Here is a 22,744-nt window from a genome sequence, read left to right on the forward strand (position 1 = left end):
CTTTCCCAGGCCACAAGCAGGGAGCTGGAAGGGAAATGTAACATTGGGACACTAAGCGGCGGGGCCAATATGAGATCCCAGCGCATGCAAGGTTTAGCCAATAAGCTATCATGCTTGGCCCTAAATACGTCTTTTTAAAAAAAGAATTTAAACAGTCAACAACCAAGAAAGCAATGAACGATCTTAGAAAAAAAAAAAATCATTACCAGAGAACGTGTTAAAATGTTAGAATTTTGGCATGCAGCTATTATACAGATGAAGTAATTATTTTTCTTCCTTTCTTCCTTCCTTTTTAAATTTCCTGTGAGTCACACACCTGCTCTCGCCTATTGATGAACGGCAAAAATAATGGCGACACAAATCACTTTGCAACATTCGGGTCAGTTACTGAAGCAGTACAATAACGTGGGATTTAGTTTGGGGAAAGGCTTTTGAGAGTTCACCTTTTGCTACAAACACACCAGCTTTTGTCACGTAAGCAGGGCTGCGAACCAGTGCACGAGGCCTAGGGTCCCAGTGCAGGATGCTTATAACACCGCCCTGTGCCGTTAGAGGCGGGAGCTTCCGCCTCCAGAAGATGAAAAAATGACTAGCTTTGAACTTAAAAAACTCACAGATGAATTAGGACCCCAGGGACACATGTTTGCACTCGAGACAAATGTTTGGAGATTAAAGAAAAAAATTACAAGGTCTCCGGATGTCATTGGGGATTCCAGTTCGAAAATGGAAAGGAATCAAATGAGATGAACAAAACGTCAGCTAATAATTGTGCCCTTTCCCTGCCTGCCAGGCATTCACTTACTGTAACCCTCAAATAGGATAAACTGCACAGTATTACTATTTCATTTTTCCTGAAGACGGAATCAAAGAGAGATTAAGCGGTTTGCTCACAGGAACACAGCTAACGAATAGTAAAGGAAGGACCTGGATCCCGACTTCCCGAAACGTAACTCACGTTCCTAACATTTCCTTTTGTGCTGCTTGGTCAAACAGTCCCTGAAGCAAGCAGGAAAAGGCATCCATCCACCGAGCGCTGGCTGGCCACGGGGGAGTTTCTTGTCACACACCTCTGTCCTACATCTGGGGTTTAGGAAATGTGACCTTCACCTGCTGTCAGAAGGACAACACACTCTCCATCGTTCTCTCCAGGGTTCATTCATAAAATCAAAAAGAATTTTCCCAGTGACTGCTGGACACCAGGCATTGTCATCGGCAGAGAGGACAAAGAGGTCACATTCCCCTGGGAGTAAAAGGGACATCGGATAATCATACTAACCCCGGGATGACTATATCGGGCTGAGTTTTCAAAGTCCGATAATGTGAAAGGCAGGACGGAAAAGGCAAATGATAACCATGCAGAGGAATGGGAATTACACAGGTACGAAGCATTGCACATACTCATCAACAGCTTGAAAGACACAAAGGGCCCTGGTCTCCATCCTATGAGCAACTGAAGGTCACTGGTGGACTCTTGAGCAGGGCACCTGGGTTAGCTAACATCATCAACGTAGCAGCCCAGGCCCCGCCCCAGCCCCGCCCCACCCAGCTCACCCCAGGCCCCGCCCCAGCCCAGCCCCACCCAGCCCAGGCCCTGCCCAGCCCCCGCCCAGCCCACCCCAGCCCCGCCCCAGCCCCGCCCCACCCAGACCCCGCCCCAGCCCCGCCCTAGCCCCGCCCTAGCCCCGCCCCACCCAGCCCCCAGGCCCCGCCCCAGCCCTGCCCAGCCCCACCAGCCCACCCCAGGCCCCGCCCCCGCCCAGCCCCACCCAGCCCAGGCCCCGCCCCACCCCGCCCGGCCCCCGCCCCGCCCGGACCCTGCCCCGGCCCCGCCCCGCCCGGACCCCGCCCCGGCCCCGCCCCGACTCCAGACACTGTAGGCATTTGGGAAGTGAAGCCATAGATGAAGCCCACTTAGCTCTCTCTTGCTCTCCCTCCCTTTCAGACAAATCAATTCAGAAGAACTCTAAAAGACTGGGAAAAACATTAATGACACTTTAAAAAAGTCAAAACATTCATTTCAAAGAGTTAACAGATGGGGAGAGACAGAAAGGGAAATTCTTCCTCCGTTGGCTCACTTCCAGGAGCCAGGTGCTTCTGCGCGGTCTTACACGCGGGCTGCAGGACCCCAAGCACTTGGGGCCCTTTGTGCTGCTTTCCCCAGGTGCTTCTGCGCGGTCTTGCACGCGGCTGCAGGACCCCAAGCACTTGGGGCCCTTTGTGCTGCTTTCCCCAGGTGCTTCTGCGCGGTCTTGCACGCGGCTGCAGGACCCCAAGCACTTGGGGCCCTTTGTGCTGCTTTCCCCAGGCCATTAGCAGAGAGCTGCCTTGGAGGTGGACGAATCAGGACTTGAACCAGCCCCTATATGGCGTGCTGGTGTGTTTTATGTTAACAAAAATCCACAAAGGTCATAGAAAATGGAATTAAAAGACAAATATATTTCGGCTTTAAAAATTTGAAATCTATGTAAACAAAGATCCGTCAAAGGATTTAGGTGAAAAAAAAATGTATATTGTAAAAACACTATACACTGATTTAAAAATATGTGCTAAAATAACCTCCTCTAACTCCATTTTCCATGAAAATTTGGGAGGACACTTGCATTTTATAATGTCTTAGAGAAACGATAGTTCTTACATATTTATGTAAGAAGAAAGGTCCTCTGAGGCAAACCCAGTTATAGAAACTACAGCCCTGTGCTTTATCTTAAAAATACTTTATTAAGCTCCACTTCCGAAAGATTCTATGCAGAGACCTCAGGAGTCCTACAGCCAGGAACAAGCAGGCAGCTGCAGAGGGAAATCTACCTAATGAGAACATAGCACAGTGCAAATCAACCTGAGGGAACAGACTGATTCGCTAGGAAGAACAAGGGACGGAATTGTGAAGTAATATACAATAAGGGAATTTAATGAAAGATAGACGCTTATTTCTAACAAAAATCTGTTTTCAGAAATTGTGGGATTAGCAAGGAAGCCTCCGAAGCAATATTTAAGCAGATTCACTTTTGAAAAATTTACCAAAGTCAACACATTTCAACCAGTTAACAAGCACAATTTTGGTGAAGAAGAAAGTAAGAAAGAATTCTGCGATGTTATTTATAAGGGGTGGGAGGCTACTTAACTGAAGCGGAGGAAAACAGAAAGAACCACCAGGAGGAGCAGGTGTTTCACCTCACGGTTAGGAAAGCAGTTAGGATGCTCAAACTGGAGCACCTGGCTTGACCTCTGGCCTCCGCCCCCAGCCTCCTGGCAACACAGCTCCTGGAGGCCATGAGATCTTTGGCTATCATGAGAGAGCAGCCTGAGTCCCCAGTACACCAGCTTCTGCCTGGCTCAGCCCAGCCAGTGCAGGCAGCTGGGGAGGGAACCAGGTGACGGGAGGTCTCTCTGTTTCAACCTTCCAATCTTGGGGAGCAGGTAGCTCAAGACAGATCCTAGGTGACAGGTCCTAGGTGACAGGTCCCTGTCACTTCACTGTTTTGCATGCGTGCCTCTGTGTGTGTGTGTGTGTGTGTGTGTGTGTGTGTGTGTGTAGTTTTTAAATGTAATCTAATAAGGTCATCATCCTGACTCAATGTATAGCATCCACAGAATCTCCAACCATGTTATTATTCAATAAGTCTGATCTCTCCCCTTTCCGTTAGATACTGTAGATATCTTCCCAGAGCAGAGAGGCCCAATCCCTTTGGGTCCTAACCCTCCGGGAAGGGTTTCCTCCACTTGACCTCTAGCACATCCCACCGCGCAGGAGAACCTTCTGTGGATTTAACCCTTTCCTCCAAACCCACAACTCATCCGCAAAAGAAACAAGAGAGACCCGGAGAGAGGGAAGGGCCTAGCCCTGAGGTCAGAGATGCCGTGATTAACAAAGCATGGAGGGGAAAGGCCAGGAGAAGCAAACAGAGATTCAGTGAAGACACTGTGGCAGGGAAAGAAAGAGAGGCTTCAACAAGCACTGGTAACTTATTACACTTAGCCTGACCGAAGCAAACAACAGCCACATCCAGAAGCCACCATCTGTCAACACTGCCCTTAAAATTTAACCACAGTGACCCTGGCAACGGTGCTGTATTTTCATGCTGCTAGTTAGAACCTGAAGACTAGGCGAGACTCCTATCAGTTCAAACAGGGGTGTATTTACTGAACGTTCGCTGCCTCTATCCGGTCAGGAGGGCAGGAGGCAACAGGGCGCTCTAAGCTCCAAGGGATGCACACGCACAGGGGACAAAGCTCTCACATCTCAGGTCTCTGCCAGCGCCCTCTTCTTCGCACCCAAAACACCACCCTGGGGCTTGCCACCACCCACCTACACAGTAATACTCTCTGTGCCTGACAGACATGTTTTCATCTGAAATGTAAAAATAAGAAGTGAGAAACTCCCCAACCGAAGGCTGACTATAGGAATCATTTTCAGTTCCTTCCTACCGATAATTAAACGCTTCATACCATTTCTTTCTCTTGACAGCAGGCAGTGCAAATTACATTCAGTTTGCAGACAGTCTGCAGCTAAACTTCCAAGACCCTTTATTCAGTTGATTTTTGTCTTTTTTTGTGATTCAACTGGAGACTCATCAGAGTGACTTTAATTTCTATTTAATCCCCATCACCACCAGAGCTTTCCAGTAGACTAAAATAAGCACCTCTGATTTCAATGCACATAGCACATCTCAACGTCAGTGGGAAAGGTAAAGTCCCCTGGTCTTCAAAAAGTTCATGCCAAATGTGAACTATTACAGACCTACCCATGGATTTCAAAAATGCTTTACACCAAAATAAATTCATCTCTTCAGTCCATTTTCCCCAAACTATTTAAGCGACCTGGTATGTTAGAATCATTTTCCCATACCTATATATCCATCTACATTTTTTCAGATCTGGAATCTAGTATGGCATCAGTGAATAAGACTTCATGGAGAACTTTTAAGCCATGTCTGCCCGACTGCAGGGCTGTCTCTCCTAGGACACGGAGGCAGTTATAAAAGTGACGGCTGAGTAGGACATGCTGAGGCCCTGTGGGCATCTCTGAAGCCACACACTGCACACATCCCCTCCCGCCGTAACAGCTTGCCAGTGCGGTCTCTCCCATGTCCTCCAGAGACTTGTCTGGAAGCGCAACAGCTAATTCAACACATCTCCAATTTAATCATGTCAAAAGACAGCCTAGCACGGTGTGTCTCCTCCCCCAGCAAGGAAAAGGACTTGCCACGTAATACATGGTACAGAGACTTCGAAAGCCAGAAAGCATCATTAACGTCATCATCATTATCCTTTTAACCTGCCTCCCTTCATGCGGAGCACATTTTAATGAGGAGGAGGAGGATGGCAGTAGGTGGGAAACCCATCAGTACCATTTCAAGAATGACTCAACGTACAAACACTATTGCTGGAGCAGCAGGTGGTCATGATTTCATGCCAGCGCACATGATACATCCCAGTCCTCTCATGTGCTGTGCTCCTCTGACCGTGGATCCTTCCACTCGCTCAGGCACAAGCAGTATTTTCAACACCTGCTCTGGTCCAGGCTCTGCTCTAGCCCTAGGAATCCCGAGTGTGACAAAGCCAGATATAACAACTGAGCAATTCTATGAGAACGAGAGGTTTAAGCTCATCATGGGATTGAGCATAGTAAATTATTCAGAGCAGAATAAACAGAACAATCTGATGCTTGAACAGATATTCGGGGCCAACCTCGCGGCTCTGCAGGTTAAGCCAGTACTAACAAACTGTGACAATGGCACTTGTTATGGGTGCTCATCCAAGCCTCAGCTCTTCTGCTTCCAATCCAGCTTCCTGATTCTGCACCTGGGAAAGCAGTGGAAGGTGGCCCAAGTTCCTGGATGGAATTTCAGGCTCCTGACTTCCATCTGGCCCAGCCACGGGCGTGGAGGCCATATGGGGACTGAGCCAGCAGGCAGAAGATGTATTTCTATCTGTACATCTGCCTTTCAAATAAAATAAACAAATCTTGAAAAAAAAAATGGCAAAAATTTTTGACTTTTCCCTCAACATCCACCAAGAGTACCCAAATTCCCCAAAAACAAACCAAGTAAGATCTCCATCATTTGATCGAATTTAGTTCTTAAATATTGCACTGAATAATAGAATAAGTAGCTAGCAGCTTTGGAATATTTCTAATGAATTCTCTTAAAATTGGACAATAGGAAAAACACAACTTGGTTGAGGGATTTTGTCTTTTAGCTTTAAAAAAAAAAAAACCTTTTTAAAGATTTATTTGTATTGAAAAGTCAGACATACAGAGAGGAAGATCCATTTGCTGATTCATTCCCTAAGTGTCCACAACAGCTGGAGCTGAGCCAATCTGAAGCCAGGAGTCAAGAGCTCCTTCTGAGTCTCCCACGCAGGTGGAGGTCCCCAAAGTTGTGAGCCATCCTCTCTTGCTTTCCCAGACTACAATCAGGGAGCTGCATGGGAAGCAGAGCCTGGCGGACACAAACTGGCACCCATATGGGATCCCAGCGCATACAAGGTAAGGACTTCAGCCTCTAGGTCACTGTACTAGGCCCTAGATTTTTTTTTTTTCTAAGAAGAATTGGCCCAACATTTGTAAGAAAAATCACAGCCAAAATACATAGATAATCACTGAGCCATGTACCAGGAAAGTGTGTGGGGATGAATACTCTGTGTCGTGGTTAGGATGCCTAAACCCCTTCAGCATGCTTGCTTCAATCCGACCTCCTCTGCTTCCAATCCAGCTTCCTGCTGTTGCGCACCCAGAAGGCACCAGATGATGGCTCAAGTACAGAGTCCCTGCTACCCATGTGGGAGACCAGGAGATCCTGGCTCCTGATTAGGTCAGGCCCAGCTCAGGCTTTTGTAGACATCTGGGGAGTGAAAGAGCAGCTGGAAGATCTCTCTCCTTATCTGTGTTTCAAATAGAAACAGAAAAAATACAAAACTTTAGAAACAGTTTGGGATTTCGGAGGGATCTTGGAAATTCAGAGTTATGGTGCGGAGAATTCCAAATTCCAAATAGAAATATTTTAGAACAGTTTAGACCAGAAGTACACTCTCAGTGTTTTGAGCATTTCAAACAAGCATGGAGATTAGATGATTTCATGAGTAAAGATACACTCTAACAGGGAGTTACCTGAAAAAAACGATCAGGTCCCTTGTCACCATCATGAACATTTCTAAGTTAAGCTTGAAAGCTGACCGACACCACACCATTCACACAGCAGCCACTTCATACAATGGCTTATAAGGAACATCGGAGAGCAGGCAAGTCAGTACATTAAATTGACTTAGTAATTTATACCTGGTAGCATAAGCACCACAGTTAAATGATGCTGCAGTCTGAAGGTAAGCTGGTACCACTTGGGGAGTCTGCATGACTGACAGTAAGAAGGCTGCGATAAAGGAGTGCCAACAAGGTGTCCAACACTAGTCACAATCCAAACTTAACACCCTCTAGAAAAGGACATTCTGAACATACATGGTGCATTAAACATACAAATTTACCTAAAGAAATACAATGATGCCATGGTCTCCCCATAGGGTTTATGGATGCGCTTAGTTCAGGGCACTGCAAGGAAACTCAAGAAGCCACTTTGCTCATTCTGCCGCCTCACAGCAGAGGTGACCCCCACTTAGAACAGGTGTAACAGCCCCCAGGGTGAACACCCATTGCTGACTGCCTCGCTTCAAAGTGAGGGGGTCTTTGGAAAGCGCATGAAAAAGGGCATGGATTTCCAAACTGCACCAAAATGAACATCTTTTAATTCCAGTTTCAATAAACGTTTTAAGAATGTATTTTTATTTATGTGAGAGTCAGAGTTTCAGAGGTATCTGTGTATCTATCTATATATATATATATATATATATATATATATATATATGTATAGAGAGAGAGACATTGATCTTCTATCCACTGGCTCAATCCCCACATGGCTGGAGCTGGGGTCAGGCCACATGCCATTCAGGTTTCCGACACTTGGTGCAGGGAGAGGCCCAAGGACTTGGTCATCATCCCATTTTTACTCAGGTGTATCAGCAAGGAATGGAATGGGAAGTGGAGTGGCTGGGTGGTACCCATATGAGATGCTACTGTTCCAGATGGTGGCTTAACCTGGTTAGGCCACAACAGTGGCCACCATGAACTTTTTTAAGCTCCCTCATAAAACCAAGTAAAATCGCTGACATTAAGATCAGTTTGTATTAAAAAGCACCAATTATTTTCAGAGCAAAATAATTTGTTTATTAAGTCTGGGTGTTAAGGCAATTTTTTTTTTTTTGCCACCTTTAAGTTGACTGTACTTTGGCAGCAGTTCATAGGCGCTGTACAGGTTTCAGCACTCCACACACTTAAGCCCATATCTGCATCCCCACTTCCCTCTGTGATGTACTGTATATTTTCACAGGGTTCTAATCACCGTTCTATGGACTCATCAAGTTGATTTACCTAAAAATGTCACGGTGTCAAAGAAATTTCTACTCAAGCTTTTCTTTCCTGTCACACAATCATGTCCTTTAGTTAAACAGAAATTTCACTCTTGACCTGATTAGGTTTGTCATTTGAAAAGAACTTTTAACTTCGTGGAGACAGAACGGTTTTTAATATCAATTGCTTCGTTAGAGTCTGACTTTTTGGCTTACAGACATTGAGACTTTTCTAGTCTTTTCTAGACTTTTCTTTGAAGTCTTTCTACATTCTGATTTCCTCTGCTTAATTACTGGGCAATCATTTTAGACCCTAAGAAACAGTAGATAAAACTGTAACTCCTTATAACCAGCTCTTTTCCTCCAATCAGTTTAACATTAAACGTTCCTGGTACCCCATGGTTGCATCTTTCTCAGACACTGGGAATAGAGTCATGGTATTAGTGCAGAAGACAAGTTTGACAAACGAAGACAGAAATCAGCGTTGGGAGTGAACAAAGCTGCCGCCTGTAGCACCAGTTTCTCATACGGGTTTGATTCCCATCAAAGCAAGCTCCCTGCTAACACCCAGGGAGAGCTGATCATGGGCCAAGTGTTGGGATCCCTGTCTCCCAATTGCAAGAGTTGGATGAAGTCCCTGACTCCAGCCTGACCCTGCTCTGGCCACTGCAGCTATCCGGGAAAGCGAACTAGCAGATGGATTCTCAATTTCTCTCTCTCTCTCAATGAAATAAAAAGTATTGAAAGCTTTCATTGGTTACAACGATAACAGAAGAATTCTATTATCAAAGACAATTTAAAATAGCCTTAGTAAAAGAGAAATCGGGTGGACAATTTTACAAAAGGGCTAATAAAAACAGAATTTTTACTCTGGAAAATCTTGAGGACTAACTTGGATTCCTCTAGTTCCTCCCATAGCAAAGGGACTTCCGAGTACCTGGGGAAAGGAAGGCATTCCTGAGGGAGGCTCCAGTGACGTCACAGGCCCAGTGATGTCACCGTGCTGCAATGTAGCACCTCTCATTCCCACCTGCGTTTCTCAAAGTCTGTGCTGGCTGCTCACGCTGAGAATGTCCGCAGTCCTTCATTACTTAAGATCAACCTACAGTAGTTATTTTTATTTATGATTATATTTTGAAGATACAAATCTCCTTATGGTATGGTAATTATGGTTACTATCTTCCCATTGAGATTTTTTTTTTTAAACTTTTCTTGACAATCCTCAGTAGTATAAATGGTGGTTTTAAAACAGTTCATGGGTTACTAAACCAAGAATATTCTTCAGAATAGTTTTCCTTTCTTGGAAGGCATAGCACTCTATATTATCCAAAAAACATGGGCCCGGCACAGTAGCCTAGCGGCTAAGTCCTTGCCTCACACACGCTGGGGATCCCATATGGGTGCCAGTTCTAATTTCAGTGGCCCTGCTTCCCATCCAGCTCCCTGCTTGTGGCCCGGGAAAGCAATGGAGGATGGAACAATGCATTGGGATTCTGCACCAGTGTGGGAGACCCAGAAGAGGTTCCTGGCTCCTGGCTTCAGATTGGCTCAGCTGCAGCCATGTAGCCACTTGGGGATTGAATCAACGAATGGAAGATCTTCCTCTCTGTCTCTCTGCCTCTCTGTATATCTGATTTTCCAATAAAAATTTTAAAAATCTTTTTAAAAAATTAGACCCATCAGCCAAATGAACGGAAGACAACGAATTGAATTTGAAAACAAGCAGATTAATCAGAAAGCAACATAAAATATAATTGGCAAGACTTCAGGCTTAGAAGAACTGGGATTCATCTGCATATTATTTCCAACCAGCTAGACTTCACTAAACAGCCAACTAGCTGAAATTCACACTGCCGTACAGCATTTGAAATGAAAGCATTGCTCTGAAAAGGCTACGAAGCAGATTGCAAACTCACAAATGTGTGCCATGAAAGGTAAAGCTTACTATACAACATGCTTTAAAGATCATAGCCAGGCTTTGCTGCAAACTAAAAATCCAAGCGAGCAAAGGCAGCTGACATTTCACACGCTTCACAGAGTAAAGGAGGGTGTCAAACAGGAAGTGTGAGGGGACCAGCCCATCCAGGATCACTGTGGCAGGGACAGACTCTGTAGGAACCCTCAGCCCTTGGGCTCTGCGGGGGGTCTGCTTCATGGCACAGTGTGGGGGTGGGGGACCTACTACTATTCTATTTCAGAGCTGAAGTTGTCAGAGAAGGGCATGATGTCACCAGAAAGCACCTTACCAACAGAGGACAAAAGCAAAAACACCATTCCAAGGGACTCCCCATCGCTGAACCTAGCACCATACCACAGTGGATAGGGGCTATTGCTGGAGATGCAGCCAGACAGCTACCTGGCTACACTTGGTTTAAGGAAGAATATGAGAGACCCACGTGAACCAACACCCCTTCCCGAGGCTCGCCTTCCACAGTCCCCACCTCTCCCTCGCACCTCTCTACTTCACTGCTCCGTCCAAGTTGAACTTGTTTCCCTGTCTGGAACACTTCATCTCCCAGCCCCTTCATGCTGTTCCTACTTCCGTATCACTTTTTAAGTCTCCTTCCTACCAGAATAATCATCCCTGCTTCACATTCAGTGCTACTTCCTGCACGTAGCCTTTCAAAGTCCTTCCCACCGGGTTCGGGAACTTCAGAAAGCTAAGCGTAAATCAAAACATACTCCTGCCTACTCGTGAAAATGATGTTGGCCAACGCGGCTCCCTTCTGCAGAGGAGGAGGCCTGTGGAGATAGACACGCAGCGTCCCAGGGCAGGGGACTCATTGCTGTGCGATGAGCAGCACGTACTTCCTGAATCGGGTTCAAACAGGAAGAGGGACTGCACTGAGCCTACTGGAAAAAAGAGAGGTGGCAGAAGACAGACGGGATGGGAAGGTGACACGTATGCAGGGGCAGAGGGGACCAAGGGTCTTCTCCGATAAACTGTCCTGCTTGGCACTGGGGACCATCTGCTCCGCTCTGTCACTCTGCTAGATCACAGCGTGATTAGGAGTCGTGCCTTTTTCCCACCAGCGACCTCAGGAGCTCCCATAGATGGGCACTTAATACACACACCTCCAAATCGCCCATCAGTCTGTGATTATTCCTTGTCCTGCCCATCGTAAGGGAGATCTCCACTCTGGCTATCCAGACAGGGAAATCTGTTGAGGCAAGGACATTTTACGAACTGTCCTGCGTAAGGCTCCTCCAGGACACTGCTGGGGATAATCCAGAGACCTTCAGGGTCTGAAGGAAAAAAACAACACAAACAAGTCTCACTGTGAGGGACCCGGGCTTAGTCCCTGACTGGTTACTGCTTTACTTTGAGGCCAGGGGCAAACAGGGAGAAGTGGAGAGCAGAAGAGAGGGTAAAGACTACAAGAGGAAAAAAAAGTTCAATAGGGATAAAATATGTGAGATTAAAGACATACTCAATGTTTCACTACATCTCAAAGAACTTCAACATGGCTGCCAGGAGGATTTTATTTCTATGTGAGAACTCCCAAGAAATAATATCCGTATTGCATGTCCTCAGTTCTTTAACGAGCTACAGAAACGGACTTAAAAGCAGCCAGTTAAGCCGTTGGGAGTGAATGAATGAGAACAAGCATTGACCGAGATGTGGAGGGACCAGAGCCCTCACGCACTGCTGGTGGGATGTAAAATGCCACACCTGCTTTGGGAGCCATCTCACAGTGCCTCTAACCGCCACAGGACCCACAACCCTTGGGATACACCCCCAAGAACTGAAAATGTATTTCTATGCAACAACCTGCAGAGGGATTAATAGCAGTGTGATGTTTAAAAGCCCTAAACTGGAAACACGCCCCCACAGCCATCGGTGACCAAAGGGTGAATAAACCGATTGGACACACCCACACAACAGAATGTGTGCTTTATGTTGCGATTATTCAGCAACAAGAACTGAAACTGATATGCAATGTACCAGGTGAACTTTAAAACCCTGACACTAAATCCGTCACAAAGCTTCCAAAGAGATGAGTGCCCAGAGCAGGCAAATCCCCAGACGGTAAGGCTGCATGGTGAGTGGGGGAATCACAGTTCTTTTTAGGGAAACTAAATATATTTTGAAATTGACTTTGGTGTTGGTTGCATCATTCCATGAATATTAAAAAGTCATTGCATTGCACACTTCAAATAGGTGAATTATGTGGTGTATGAATAAGACTGCTGTTCAGAAACAACCACAGGCCGGCTGTGGGACTGGCACTGCCACAAACCGCCATGTCCTGAGGCTGGAACAGTGCTGGCTCCCCCACCTGTGGCAGGGGTTTGCTGCAGAACAAGGCATGCCTCCTAGATCATCTTTAAAGATCTGTATAACTGACCTCCTGTCTTTGGCTCGCTTTATTAATAAGATGACAAGGTTGCAATGTGCAGTTATGAAAGAAACTCAGTATCACATTTAAAAATGTCACATGAATGAGTTTTTGCACAAGGGAAAGCACACGAGTTTAGAACCACTGGCTCTGGAAGGATGAGATGGTTCCCAACAGATACAAAAGTTAAAAGTTAGGGCCCCACACTGGCTGGCTCACAGCAGGAAAAAAAAGAAAGGAAACCTCTGGAACCTTTGAAGAGAAACACCCAAATGAGTCCTCCTCTTTCCTGCTCCACTACAACACAGTGTCAGTCTTTCAAAAGAAATCGTCTTCCTTAACCCCTTACAAGAGCCCCATCGGAAAGACAACAGGGTCCCCAGTAATAGAGAATTCACTTAATACATGTCTCCCTACACCGTGAGAGCTGGCCAGCAATAGTGGCAATCCCAGCACCTGTTTTGCTGTTACACAAGGACCACACCACAGTTTTCAATCACTCAGGGAACTCAAGGCAAAAGTTTCCCATGATTTTGAGCTCCCTCTCTGGCCCCACCCAGGCCATCCTGGACAGATGGGTGGAATTGCGGTCTCAAGTCCCCGAATCTGGGAGTAGACAAAAACCCATTGTCACTCACCAGGGCAAAGACAAACCTCAAAATCATTTGTTTCCCATTGAGTTTTGGCTTGAAGTTCTGGTTTGGCACAGGCTTTTTTTTTTTTTTTTTTAAACAACTAACATCTGTAGGCAATTTTCACATAGAATAGAGACATCAATATAGATAATATGAAAGTACTGTATATTTCTCTATCTAAAAAAACCTAGAAGATAGGGTTTGGATGCTTTCTCTATAAATGTTGACTGCTTGAGAGGATAAATACATTTACCCAGACTGAATAGTACACAACGCATACCTATAACAAAATCATATAGTATACCACACAAATACATGTAATTTTTATGCCTTAAATTTTTAATTAAAAAATTTTTAAACTTTCTCAAAGCTGAGGGAGTAGCATCTTATGTGCAAGGAACTGCCACCACAAGCCCCTGCATAGGTCTCACATGAGCTGGTAACACAACTGGATGGATGACCATGGGTCCTGGCTCTGCCCACGGGTTCTACTATCACCACCCGCCATCAGCTCTCAGCAGTACCATCTCCTGACACCATCATTGCCCTTCTTGACACCATCAGGGCAGATGAGTCACAGCCTCTCCCCGAGAACACACCAGGTGACCTCAGGCTGGGCCATGCCACCTGAGGTGCCAGTGCCTATGGAAGGATGGCACCTCCTCACCTTGCGAACTCAGTGTGGCCAGGACACAGGTGCTATCAATGTGCTGCCACGGCACGTGTCATTTATAACGGGCTTAGAGCCCGCTCAAGCGTCTGTGTCTGCCTTTCCTCGCCCACCAGGCCTGAGCATTGGAGGGCAGACGATGGAACACTGATGACCCACACTGGACAGGCAGCATTTGCAAGGGAGACAACGCTGCTGTGAAGCCACTGGAGTGTTGCACCATAAAGCAAACCAGATCCAGATGGAGACAGCCCTCAGCACTCCTCCCTTCACCTCCTGCTCCTCCTCCATTCCGATGGACAGCCCACATCCTCCAGCAAGTCTTCCCTGGCCGCCTGCCTCAGGACCTTGCCCTCCACCGGGCAGCACCTCTGTGGGGTGCTAAGTACTTCTCCTCCATCACTGGTTCCCTTCTGCAACTGTAGCTGCCATGACTCAAAGGCCCTTGGGGGCAGCTTCCAGCTTTCTATTCCCAACCTGCTCCTTAACACCTGGAACTGAGCTCTGCACACAGTGAAGATGAGTGAAAGGAGAGCTGCCATAAACACTAAGAACATTCAACAGCACCAACTACAGCACAGGGACAGGAGTCAGCCCTTCTGCCAATCAGTGCTGCGGTGGACGCCTCCCATGACTGCCTCCAGGAGAACAGGGCTCAAGCCTGAGCGTTCAAGGCTGGCTTGTGCTTCTGCTTTTGATCTTGAATCTCTAAGAGCTGGAGTGACATGGTCAGCTAAGATAATACCCATGAAAGGCAGTGACACGGCCTACGTTATTTTCTTGACGTAAGAGTCATGAAAAGGATGGCATTCTCACGGAACTGTTAAGCAACAGAAATGATGTGATGAGAACTAACTCCATCAAAAATGCCAGTAGTGACTGAAGACACAGAATTCATATACTTACTAAGTAATTTTCAGGGCCAGGACAGGGCCACTCCCACCGTGCACTGAAATACTACCTCACACCTACAAAGGTGCTATTCCTTTTTTGTCTGAATTCAAACAAACACAATGGCTGGGCAACTCGGCCCTGGAGACGGGGAGCCCGGCGGGAGCTTGGATGCAGAGCCTAGGCCCTCTCTTGCATGCACAAGGCTGGCCCGCAGCTTGCTCTGGGATTCGAGGTGAGGTGTTAAATGCAGGCACCTGGGGGCTCGCATCCAGGAGAGAAATGACTACGGAGGGAACACCACCAACAAACCCACTGTTCCTGCAGGTAAATGAGGAGTTGAAGCCAAGCAGTCTGGAGGGGAAATGAGAGGCACCAGCACCATGGGAGACTGAGCTGGGGTAGTTAGCATTGACAACCACCGAACACCATTCACTGTGCATGCTAAAGCTAGGACTGGGGCCTAGCTGGCAGGGCTAGAGCACAGTACCCACCAGTGAGAGTCAGAACAGGGGACAGGTAATATTAGGCTGGCCCATGACACTAACCAGAACATGAGAGAATCAGGGATATGGGTAGGATCTGGGGGTGGGTAGTGGAGTATGTGGACTCTCCCTTGTGGAACTGCAACCTCTGCTGCCACAAACAAGATCTGTGGTGGGGAACAGGCTTGCTTAGGGAGCTAAGAGGATGCCGCAGCTGGGTTGGGGTTCCCACGGTTGAGTGTGACAGCTGAAATGGGGGCAGCAGGCTGGGTTGGACATGGCTGCAGTATACCTCAGCCTGGGTGTGGACTAGTCTGGGGGAGCACCAGACCACGCTAGACTCTACTACCCACTGGCTTTCATGAGAGCCAGGAAGGGTACAGAATGGGCTAGGCTAGGTCTAGGCTCCCATGAGCCACGTGAGAGCTATGCCTGGGTGTGGACCAGGTGTGGCTAGGCTGTAACACACAACAGTAAGAACCGGAATGGGTGTGGGCCAACTGGACAAGGACACTGTTCCTGCCAGGACAACAGGTGGACAAAGTCAACCTGGACCAAGACCTACCAGTGGGAGCAAGATCTGCCACTGGGAGGAGACCTTATAGAAGAAGTTGGGAAACTCCTTTGTCAGGATGCAGTCCCTACAGGTGAGTGCAAGAACCAAGGTTGGGAACAGCCCAGAGCAGAACAGGTTACAGCACCCACCGGCATACAGTGACTCAGGTTGGGTGCAGGCCAGGCTGGGGCAATTCATAAATCCACTGAGACTTCCGAGAACCAGGACAGGGTACAGGACAGGCTGGGTTGGGCCGCAACACCAGCTAGTTCACATTGGAGCTGGGTCTAAGGGTTAGCTGGGCCAGGCTAGGCTGTAATATCCACAGCATGAACTGGAAATGGGAGCAGGCTGGACCAAGCCAAGCTGTAGCACCTGCTGGTGGATGCCAAGGTGAGGTGAGCCATATCATTCTGGGGAGTGGGGAGGGGAAATGGGTACAGAGTCTGTGAGCCTCAGGGGTGGCAAGGTCTGTGAGTCCCAGGGGTATGGGGTCCAGTGGGACAGGGGTCACCTGGCCCGGGCCTTTGGGCCCACCCAGAAGAACTGGTCCTCCTCAGTGAAAAGACAGAGCAGTGGAGAGCAGGCCCTGATGCACATGAAGGAAGTGGCAGTCCACTGGGGCCTGCAGACGACATCCGGTGCCACAACAGAGGAAGGAGAACAGAACAAATCGGACAACTACCCCAGCCAGACGATGGCAGCAAAAATCTGGGAGAATGGAGACTGTAAGGTCAACCATGTCAGCCAATGGACCTTGGAGGGATTTCCTCATCCTTGAATCAGCAAGATTGACAGCATTTCAGAATTATCCAACCACCCTGGCAGAACCTTCGGAGCATGTGCCACACTGGGACCCTAGGTCGATACTGGGGGGCCGTTTCTCAGCCCTGGGCACTGGGGCAGTTGGGAAAGTGGGTATGGCTTCTCCCCTCCCCCCCCAACCCACTTTCCAATAAAAAAGAAGAAGAGAAAGAAAAATTGGAGACAATGATCACACCCACCTCCTCTTAACCCTGGGTCCTTCCCACCTGGATCAACTATGTTAACATTATCTAAAAAAAAAACAGGCCCAGTACAGTAATATGATTCTGTGATAATTTAGAGCACGGACTTAGTACCTACGCCAGTATCTTTTACACCGTGTTGTAACATCCTCTGAAATACACAGCGTAAAGAAACACTGCCCCTTGGGCCTGGCGGTGTGGCATAGCGGCTAAAGTCCTCACCTTGAACGCACCAGGATCCTATATGGTCACTGGTTCTAATCCAGGGAGCCCCGCTTCCCATCCAGCTCCCTGCCTGTGGCCTGGGAAAGCAGTCAAGGACGGCCCTAAGCCTGCACTCGTGTGGGAGACCCGGAAGAGGTTCCTGGTTCCCGGCTTCGGATCTACCGGCCGTTGCGGTCACTTGGGGAGTGAATCATAGGACTGAAGATATTCCTCTCTGTCTCTCCTCCTCTCTGCATATCTGACTTTGTAATAAAAATAAATACATCTTAAAAAAAAAAAAGAAAGAAAGAAACACTGCCCTGGAGGTGCCTGAGAAATTAAACTGAAAAGTAACCTTATTTCTCTTGCAGATGTATCCTATACTACATCTCATTCCATCTGAGGATAGTGGATTCTAAACTAACATAGTATCTTTAAAAAATTTCCCACGGCATTTATTATGCCAATCCTATCATTAAGCTAAATAATGATTCCGTACTTAATTAATAATGTCCTTCTTCAAAGCCTCAAAGAGAGGATGCATATTTAAAAACATATATTACGACTAGACATTGGAAACTGCCAGTGGGAAGCCTCTGGACTTCCAAAGGGTGGGAAGCAGAGGAGGGAAGCAGGTTGTCCCTGCTGTAGGGATAGCACTGTGACATGTGGAGTGGCCAGCACCGTGGTACGCCAGGTAAGGCGACCACCTGTGGGGCTGGCATCCTTTACAGGTGCCAGATGCCCGACTTCTAAACCAACTCCCTGCCAATGCTCCCGGGAAACACAAAGACAACGGCACACGCCCTCAGGCCCTGCGCTCACATGGGAGACCCGAAAGCAGGTCCTGGCTCCTGGCTTTGGACTAGTCCAGCTCTGGCGACTTCAGCCACATGGGGAATAAACCAACAGCTGGATGTCACTCCCTCCCTCTCTAACTCTGCCATTCAAATAAACAAATATTTTTTTAAAAAAAAATTTTTAAATGTGTACATGCACAGTTTTTAAAAGTTTGTGCAAGGTGGAATTAAAGGAGAAGTTCAGGAACAAAAAATTTTGAAACCCACAGAGGAGAAATCTTCAAAAAGGGCCAGAAGAGGTAGGCGTCTGGCCTAGACGTTAAAATGCTACATGGGACACCTGTACCCTCTATCGGAGTTCTGGGTTCAAGTGCCAGCTCCACTTCTGCTACAGCTTCCTGATGATGCACAGCATGAGACGCAGAGGTGACTGCTCAAGGAACTGAGGTGCTGCCACACGTGTAGGGGACCCAAGTGGCTTCCCCAGCTTCGAGCTGGCCAGCCTTGGCTATTGCAGGCCATTTAGGAATGAGTCAAGCATGGGAGACATGCCCGGTCCCATCTCTCCTCGTCTCTCCTCGTCTCTCCTCGTCTCTCCTCGTCTCGCCTCTCCTCTCTCCCCCTCTCTTTCCCTCCCTCTCCTCTCCTCTCCTCCCTTTCCTTCCTTCCTTCCTTCCTTCCTTCCTTCCTTCCTTCCTTCCTTCCTTCCTTCCTTCCCCTCTCTCTCTCTGTCTTTTCCTTTCAAACAAACTGAAACCTAAAACGACTGCCTTCACTGCCATAGGAAAAGCATATTAGAAGGATTTCAAAATCTTTCACAGAAAAAAAATGTCTTTGCATTTGAGAGGCGGGGTGGGGGGTGGGGTGGAGTGGACAGAAGGATTCTATCTGCCTCCAACACCCGGGATGGTTGTGAGTGACAGGTACCTATTCCTAACCCACTTCCGCTGCCACTGAGCATCAACACAAGGACGAAGCTGGCACCGAACTCAGGACACAGTCGCATCCAATCAAGGGTATCTTAGCTGCTAAAAGAAACTTGCCCTTCAATTCACTTTCCATGAACTTGATGAGTACAGATCAGGAAAGGCAACTTAGGAGTCTGTCTTTACAGACCTAAAGGTTCCACGATACCCACTTAAAGCCCCAGCAGGGCACTTAGATACACAAACACTCTCTTAACCACAGCCTCAGGGCCGACGGGAGAGAACAGAAAGGAAAAGCGGAGGGAGCTATTTCCTTGAAAAAAGCAAAGTCCATGGCAAACCAGACATAACCCCCCACCCACCACTTTCTCCCACTCTGCTCCCCCATGGGTCCTCTGCCACCAGTGCCAGCACAGAAACCCACGACTCACCACAAGTTCACTGAACATGCCATCCAGCTCCTCCCCGGGGGGCATGGGTAACGCTGGCTCCATGGGCTGGAGCGCAAAGTTGCTGTCGTTGCGCAGCCGGTAAGTGATTTCGGGGTGGTCATTATTCCGGAAACAGCAAAAGATGAACGAAATCCCCCGTCCACCTCTCTTCCTTGGGGCCATGGCCGAACTCTGTCCTGCTGCTTGAAGTAACTAAACTCTGTGGGGGAAAAAAGGAAATGACATATTTAGGAAAGGGGCCGGCAGAGAGGTGTAATGGTTCGAAGCACAGTGTTGGCATCTCACAGGGGAACTGGCGTGAGCTCCAGTTGCTCCGCTTCTAATCCAGCTCTTGACAGTGTGCTTGAGAAAGTGGAAGAAAGTGGAAGACGGCTCAAGAGCTTGGGCCACTTGCACCCACATGTGACACCTGGCTCCTGGCCCCTGACCGTGGCCAGCCTTAGCCCTTGAGGTCATCTGGGAAGTAAACCAGCAGACAGAAGATGTGTCTCACCCTTGTTCACTTTGTAAGCCTTTTCATCCATAAATCAAATGCATTTTCTATCAAAGAATGGATAAAAATCATTTCTGAGGAGTCGGAGCAATTGAGGAAATCCCCACTCCGCTGGCATCATGACTGCCTTACAGGTCTGGCACAGTTAGGCAGAGCGCCGCCTTCTCGTCACTTCTCAGCTGGCTGCTCAGACCTGCTGCTGAGCGATGGGGACAGCCCCAGCTGCCCCTGCAATCCTGTGTGCCCCAACCCTTTCCCGCTCACCTGGTTAGCTGTATTCTTTGCACAACGTCACCTTCTTTTTCTTACCATCAAGGCAAGCTCCTACTTAACCTTTAAAATTCTAGTTTCCCTTCTTTATAAATCATCGATTGGTGGAATTAACACTACATAGGGGCTTAGGCACACATACTCACTACAGACACATCACAATTAAACTTTTCATGAACATGTCCTCCTGTCAGACTTCAGTTACTCGAAAGTGCGTATGCGTCCACGTGTGTGTATGTCCATGGGTGTGTGTGCATCCACATGTGTGTATGTGTGTGTGTCCAGGGGTGTGAGTGTGTCCACATGTGTGTATGTGTGTGTGTCCAGGGGTGTGTGTGCATCCACATGTGTGTGTGTATGTGTGTCCATGGGTCTGTGTGTGCATATGTGTGTGTCCACGGGTGTCTACATGTGTGTATGTATGCATGCATGCATACATGTGTCCCACATGTGTGTGTCATGGAGTGTCTACATGTGTGCTCACATGTGTGTGTATGAGTGCATGCATGTGTCCACGGGGGGTGTGTTGTGCGGCATGAGCTCTGTGGCCCCAGCATCCTCTCCATGCCAGAATGAGAGGAAGCATACAGTGTGTGTTACTGCATTGGATAAATGAAATTCACAATGGAGCAGAGGGACTGAATACAAAAGCTCGATGAATCAGAGATTCTCAAACAAACAAAAAAGAAAAACAAAAAGAAATGAGTTCATCAGTATGAAAATGGCTAAACAAATGATGGTATACTCACACAGAATACTATCTACGCTCTAAAGGAACAGGCACCTCCGCATGCAGACACAGAGAATGTTCAAAACGGAGGGATGGTTCTGCGGCACAGTGGGTACGGGTGCCATCCGCAGCACCGGCACTCCACGAGGGACCGGTTTATGTACCAGCTGCTCCATCTCTAATCCAGCATCCTGCCAATGTGCCTGACTTGCGTCCACTAGGAAGACCCGGAAGAAGCTCCAAGCTTTGGACTGGAGTAGCTGTTGCAGAGTGAACCAGAAGATGCAAAATCTCTCTTTTTCTCCCTCGCTTTGTGTACTCTGCATTTCAAATAAACATGTTTAAATGATGCTATATGACACATGTGCAAGTGTGATTTTAAACGTTCATGGAAAGTTGATCAAAAGATGAGGATTTTGGAAATCCATGTGTAGTTTTAAATGTTTTCCATAAATTTTTAGAAGTCCTCTTATACACAACGTACCGAAGAATCACACATTTTAAAGTGTGCATGTATTATCTGTCAATACTTAAATAACACTTGTGGGTATTTTTTAATATGTACAAGAATCACTAACAGCAGCGACTTCAGAACAAAAACAGGAGTTGGAAAGCTTTCTTTTCACTTTACAGTCTACTGTAAGAGCTGTTTATTCATTTTTATTAAGAGGAAAAGAGCAGGGAGAGAGGGAAAGAAGGAGAGAGGGAGGGGAAGAGAGGAAGAGGGAGAGAGGGAGAGAGGGAGGGGAAGAGAGCGGGGAGAGGGAGAGAGAGAGAGAGGGAGGGGAAGAGAGCGGGGAGAGGGAGAGAGAGAGATTGTTCCCCCATTGGCTCCTTCTCCAAATGGCCACAAAAGCAAGGACCAGGCCAGGCTGCAGCTTGGAGCCTGGAACTTAGCTGCTTGGGCAATCATTGCTGCTCCAATCACAGCACAGGTGCATCAGAGGAAGCTGGATGGGAAGCAGCAATGAGACTCCATCCAATCGGCATTTCAAGGAGCAGCTTAACTCACTGTACTACAGTGCCCACCCCAACCACATTTTTTTTTCAATGTTACAACTGCACGCTAACGATTCATAAGCAATGCTGCCAAGTTAAAAAAAAGAAAGTAAAAAAAAAAAGTAATGTGCACAGGATTATTCAAATCTGTTTCTGTTAAACAGTTTCACAAGAAACGCTAATTTTTTACATGTAACTGCAAGATCAAATGGTTTGGAAAGCTACACAACAAACTTCAGTGACACACTGGACTGGGTAAAGTAAACTTCATACTAGTTTAAAAGTAACGTGCACATACTCACGTATGACTTCACAGATTTTTTTACTCTTTAATGAGATGGAGTTAAAAGGAAGGGGAGAGACAAGATGGGAATTGGCTATGCGAGGCTGGCAGGGAAGGAGCTGGAACAAAGCAAGAACACAGGAGCGACGGGGAGTCAAACACCACAGTGCGGCTGATGCGTCTGGATTCACCCACGAGCAAACAGAAGCGCTGTCTAGAAATACGCTTCTTCAGCTCATTTGCTTAAGGAAGCAGATGCGTCTGGCTCTCAACTGCCATGTTTTACAACCATGAGAGGTGACACTGCTGAACAGGCAACAATGACCACTACACGGCGCATACACTATAGATTGCTGATCACAAGAGACGTAACCAATGTCAGACAGGCAACGACCTTGTCTGTCCTGGCTCTAACCACACACATTTCCTACGAGGTCAGAGGAGGACTGGGAGCGAGCCAGAGCCCTCTCCCTGTCTTTGGTTGATTTCATGGCTGCTACAAAGACACAGAATCACAGCTGTGTCATCCAAGGGGGAGACTGGCAGCTATTAGAGTGATACAGAAGGAACATTTTCTTCTACAATATTTTTCTTTCCATGTTTTTA

The 22,744-nt window shown here is 47.4% G+C and overlaps 1 protein-coding gene across 2 annotated transcripts in view; it reads right to left on the reverse strand.

The window, feature by feature from the left end:
* Positions 1 to 22,744, reverse strand: part of DAAM1 (dishevelled associated activator of morphogenesis 1) — a 166,444-nt gene that overhangs the window by 88,719 nt on the left and 54,981 nt on the right. Inside the window, exons 3-4 of one of the 2 annotated variants that reach the window (XM_040975497.1) lie at positions 20,152 to 20,160; positions 19,343 to 19,562 (exon numbers count right to left, since the gene is read on the reverse strand). In XM_040975497.1, coding sequence (XP_040831431.1) covers positions 19,343 to 19,525 — 183 coding nt within the window. In that variant the 5' untranslated portion in view covers positions 19,526 to 19,562; positions 20,152 to 20,160. The remainder of the gene's footprint in view (positions 1 to 19,342; positions 19,563 to 20,151; positions 20,161 to 22,744) is intronic. The other variant, XM_040975498.1, reaches the window with a different exon arrangement.

This window comes from Ochotona curzoniae, unplaced genomic scaffold, assembly GCF_017591425.1.
Source record: "Ochotona curzoniae isolate NIBS_2020 unplaced genomic scaffold, NIBS_Ocur_1.0 contig_2688, whole genome shotgun sequence".
Lineage (NCBI taxonomy): Eukaryota > Metazoa > Chordata > Mammalia > Lagomorpha > Ochotonidae > Ochotona > Ochotona curzoniae.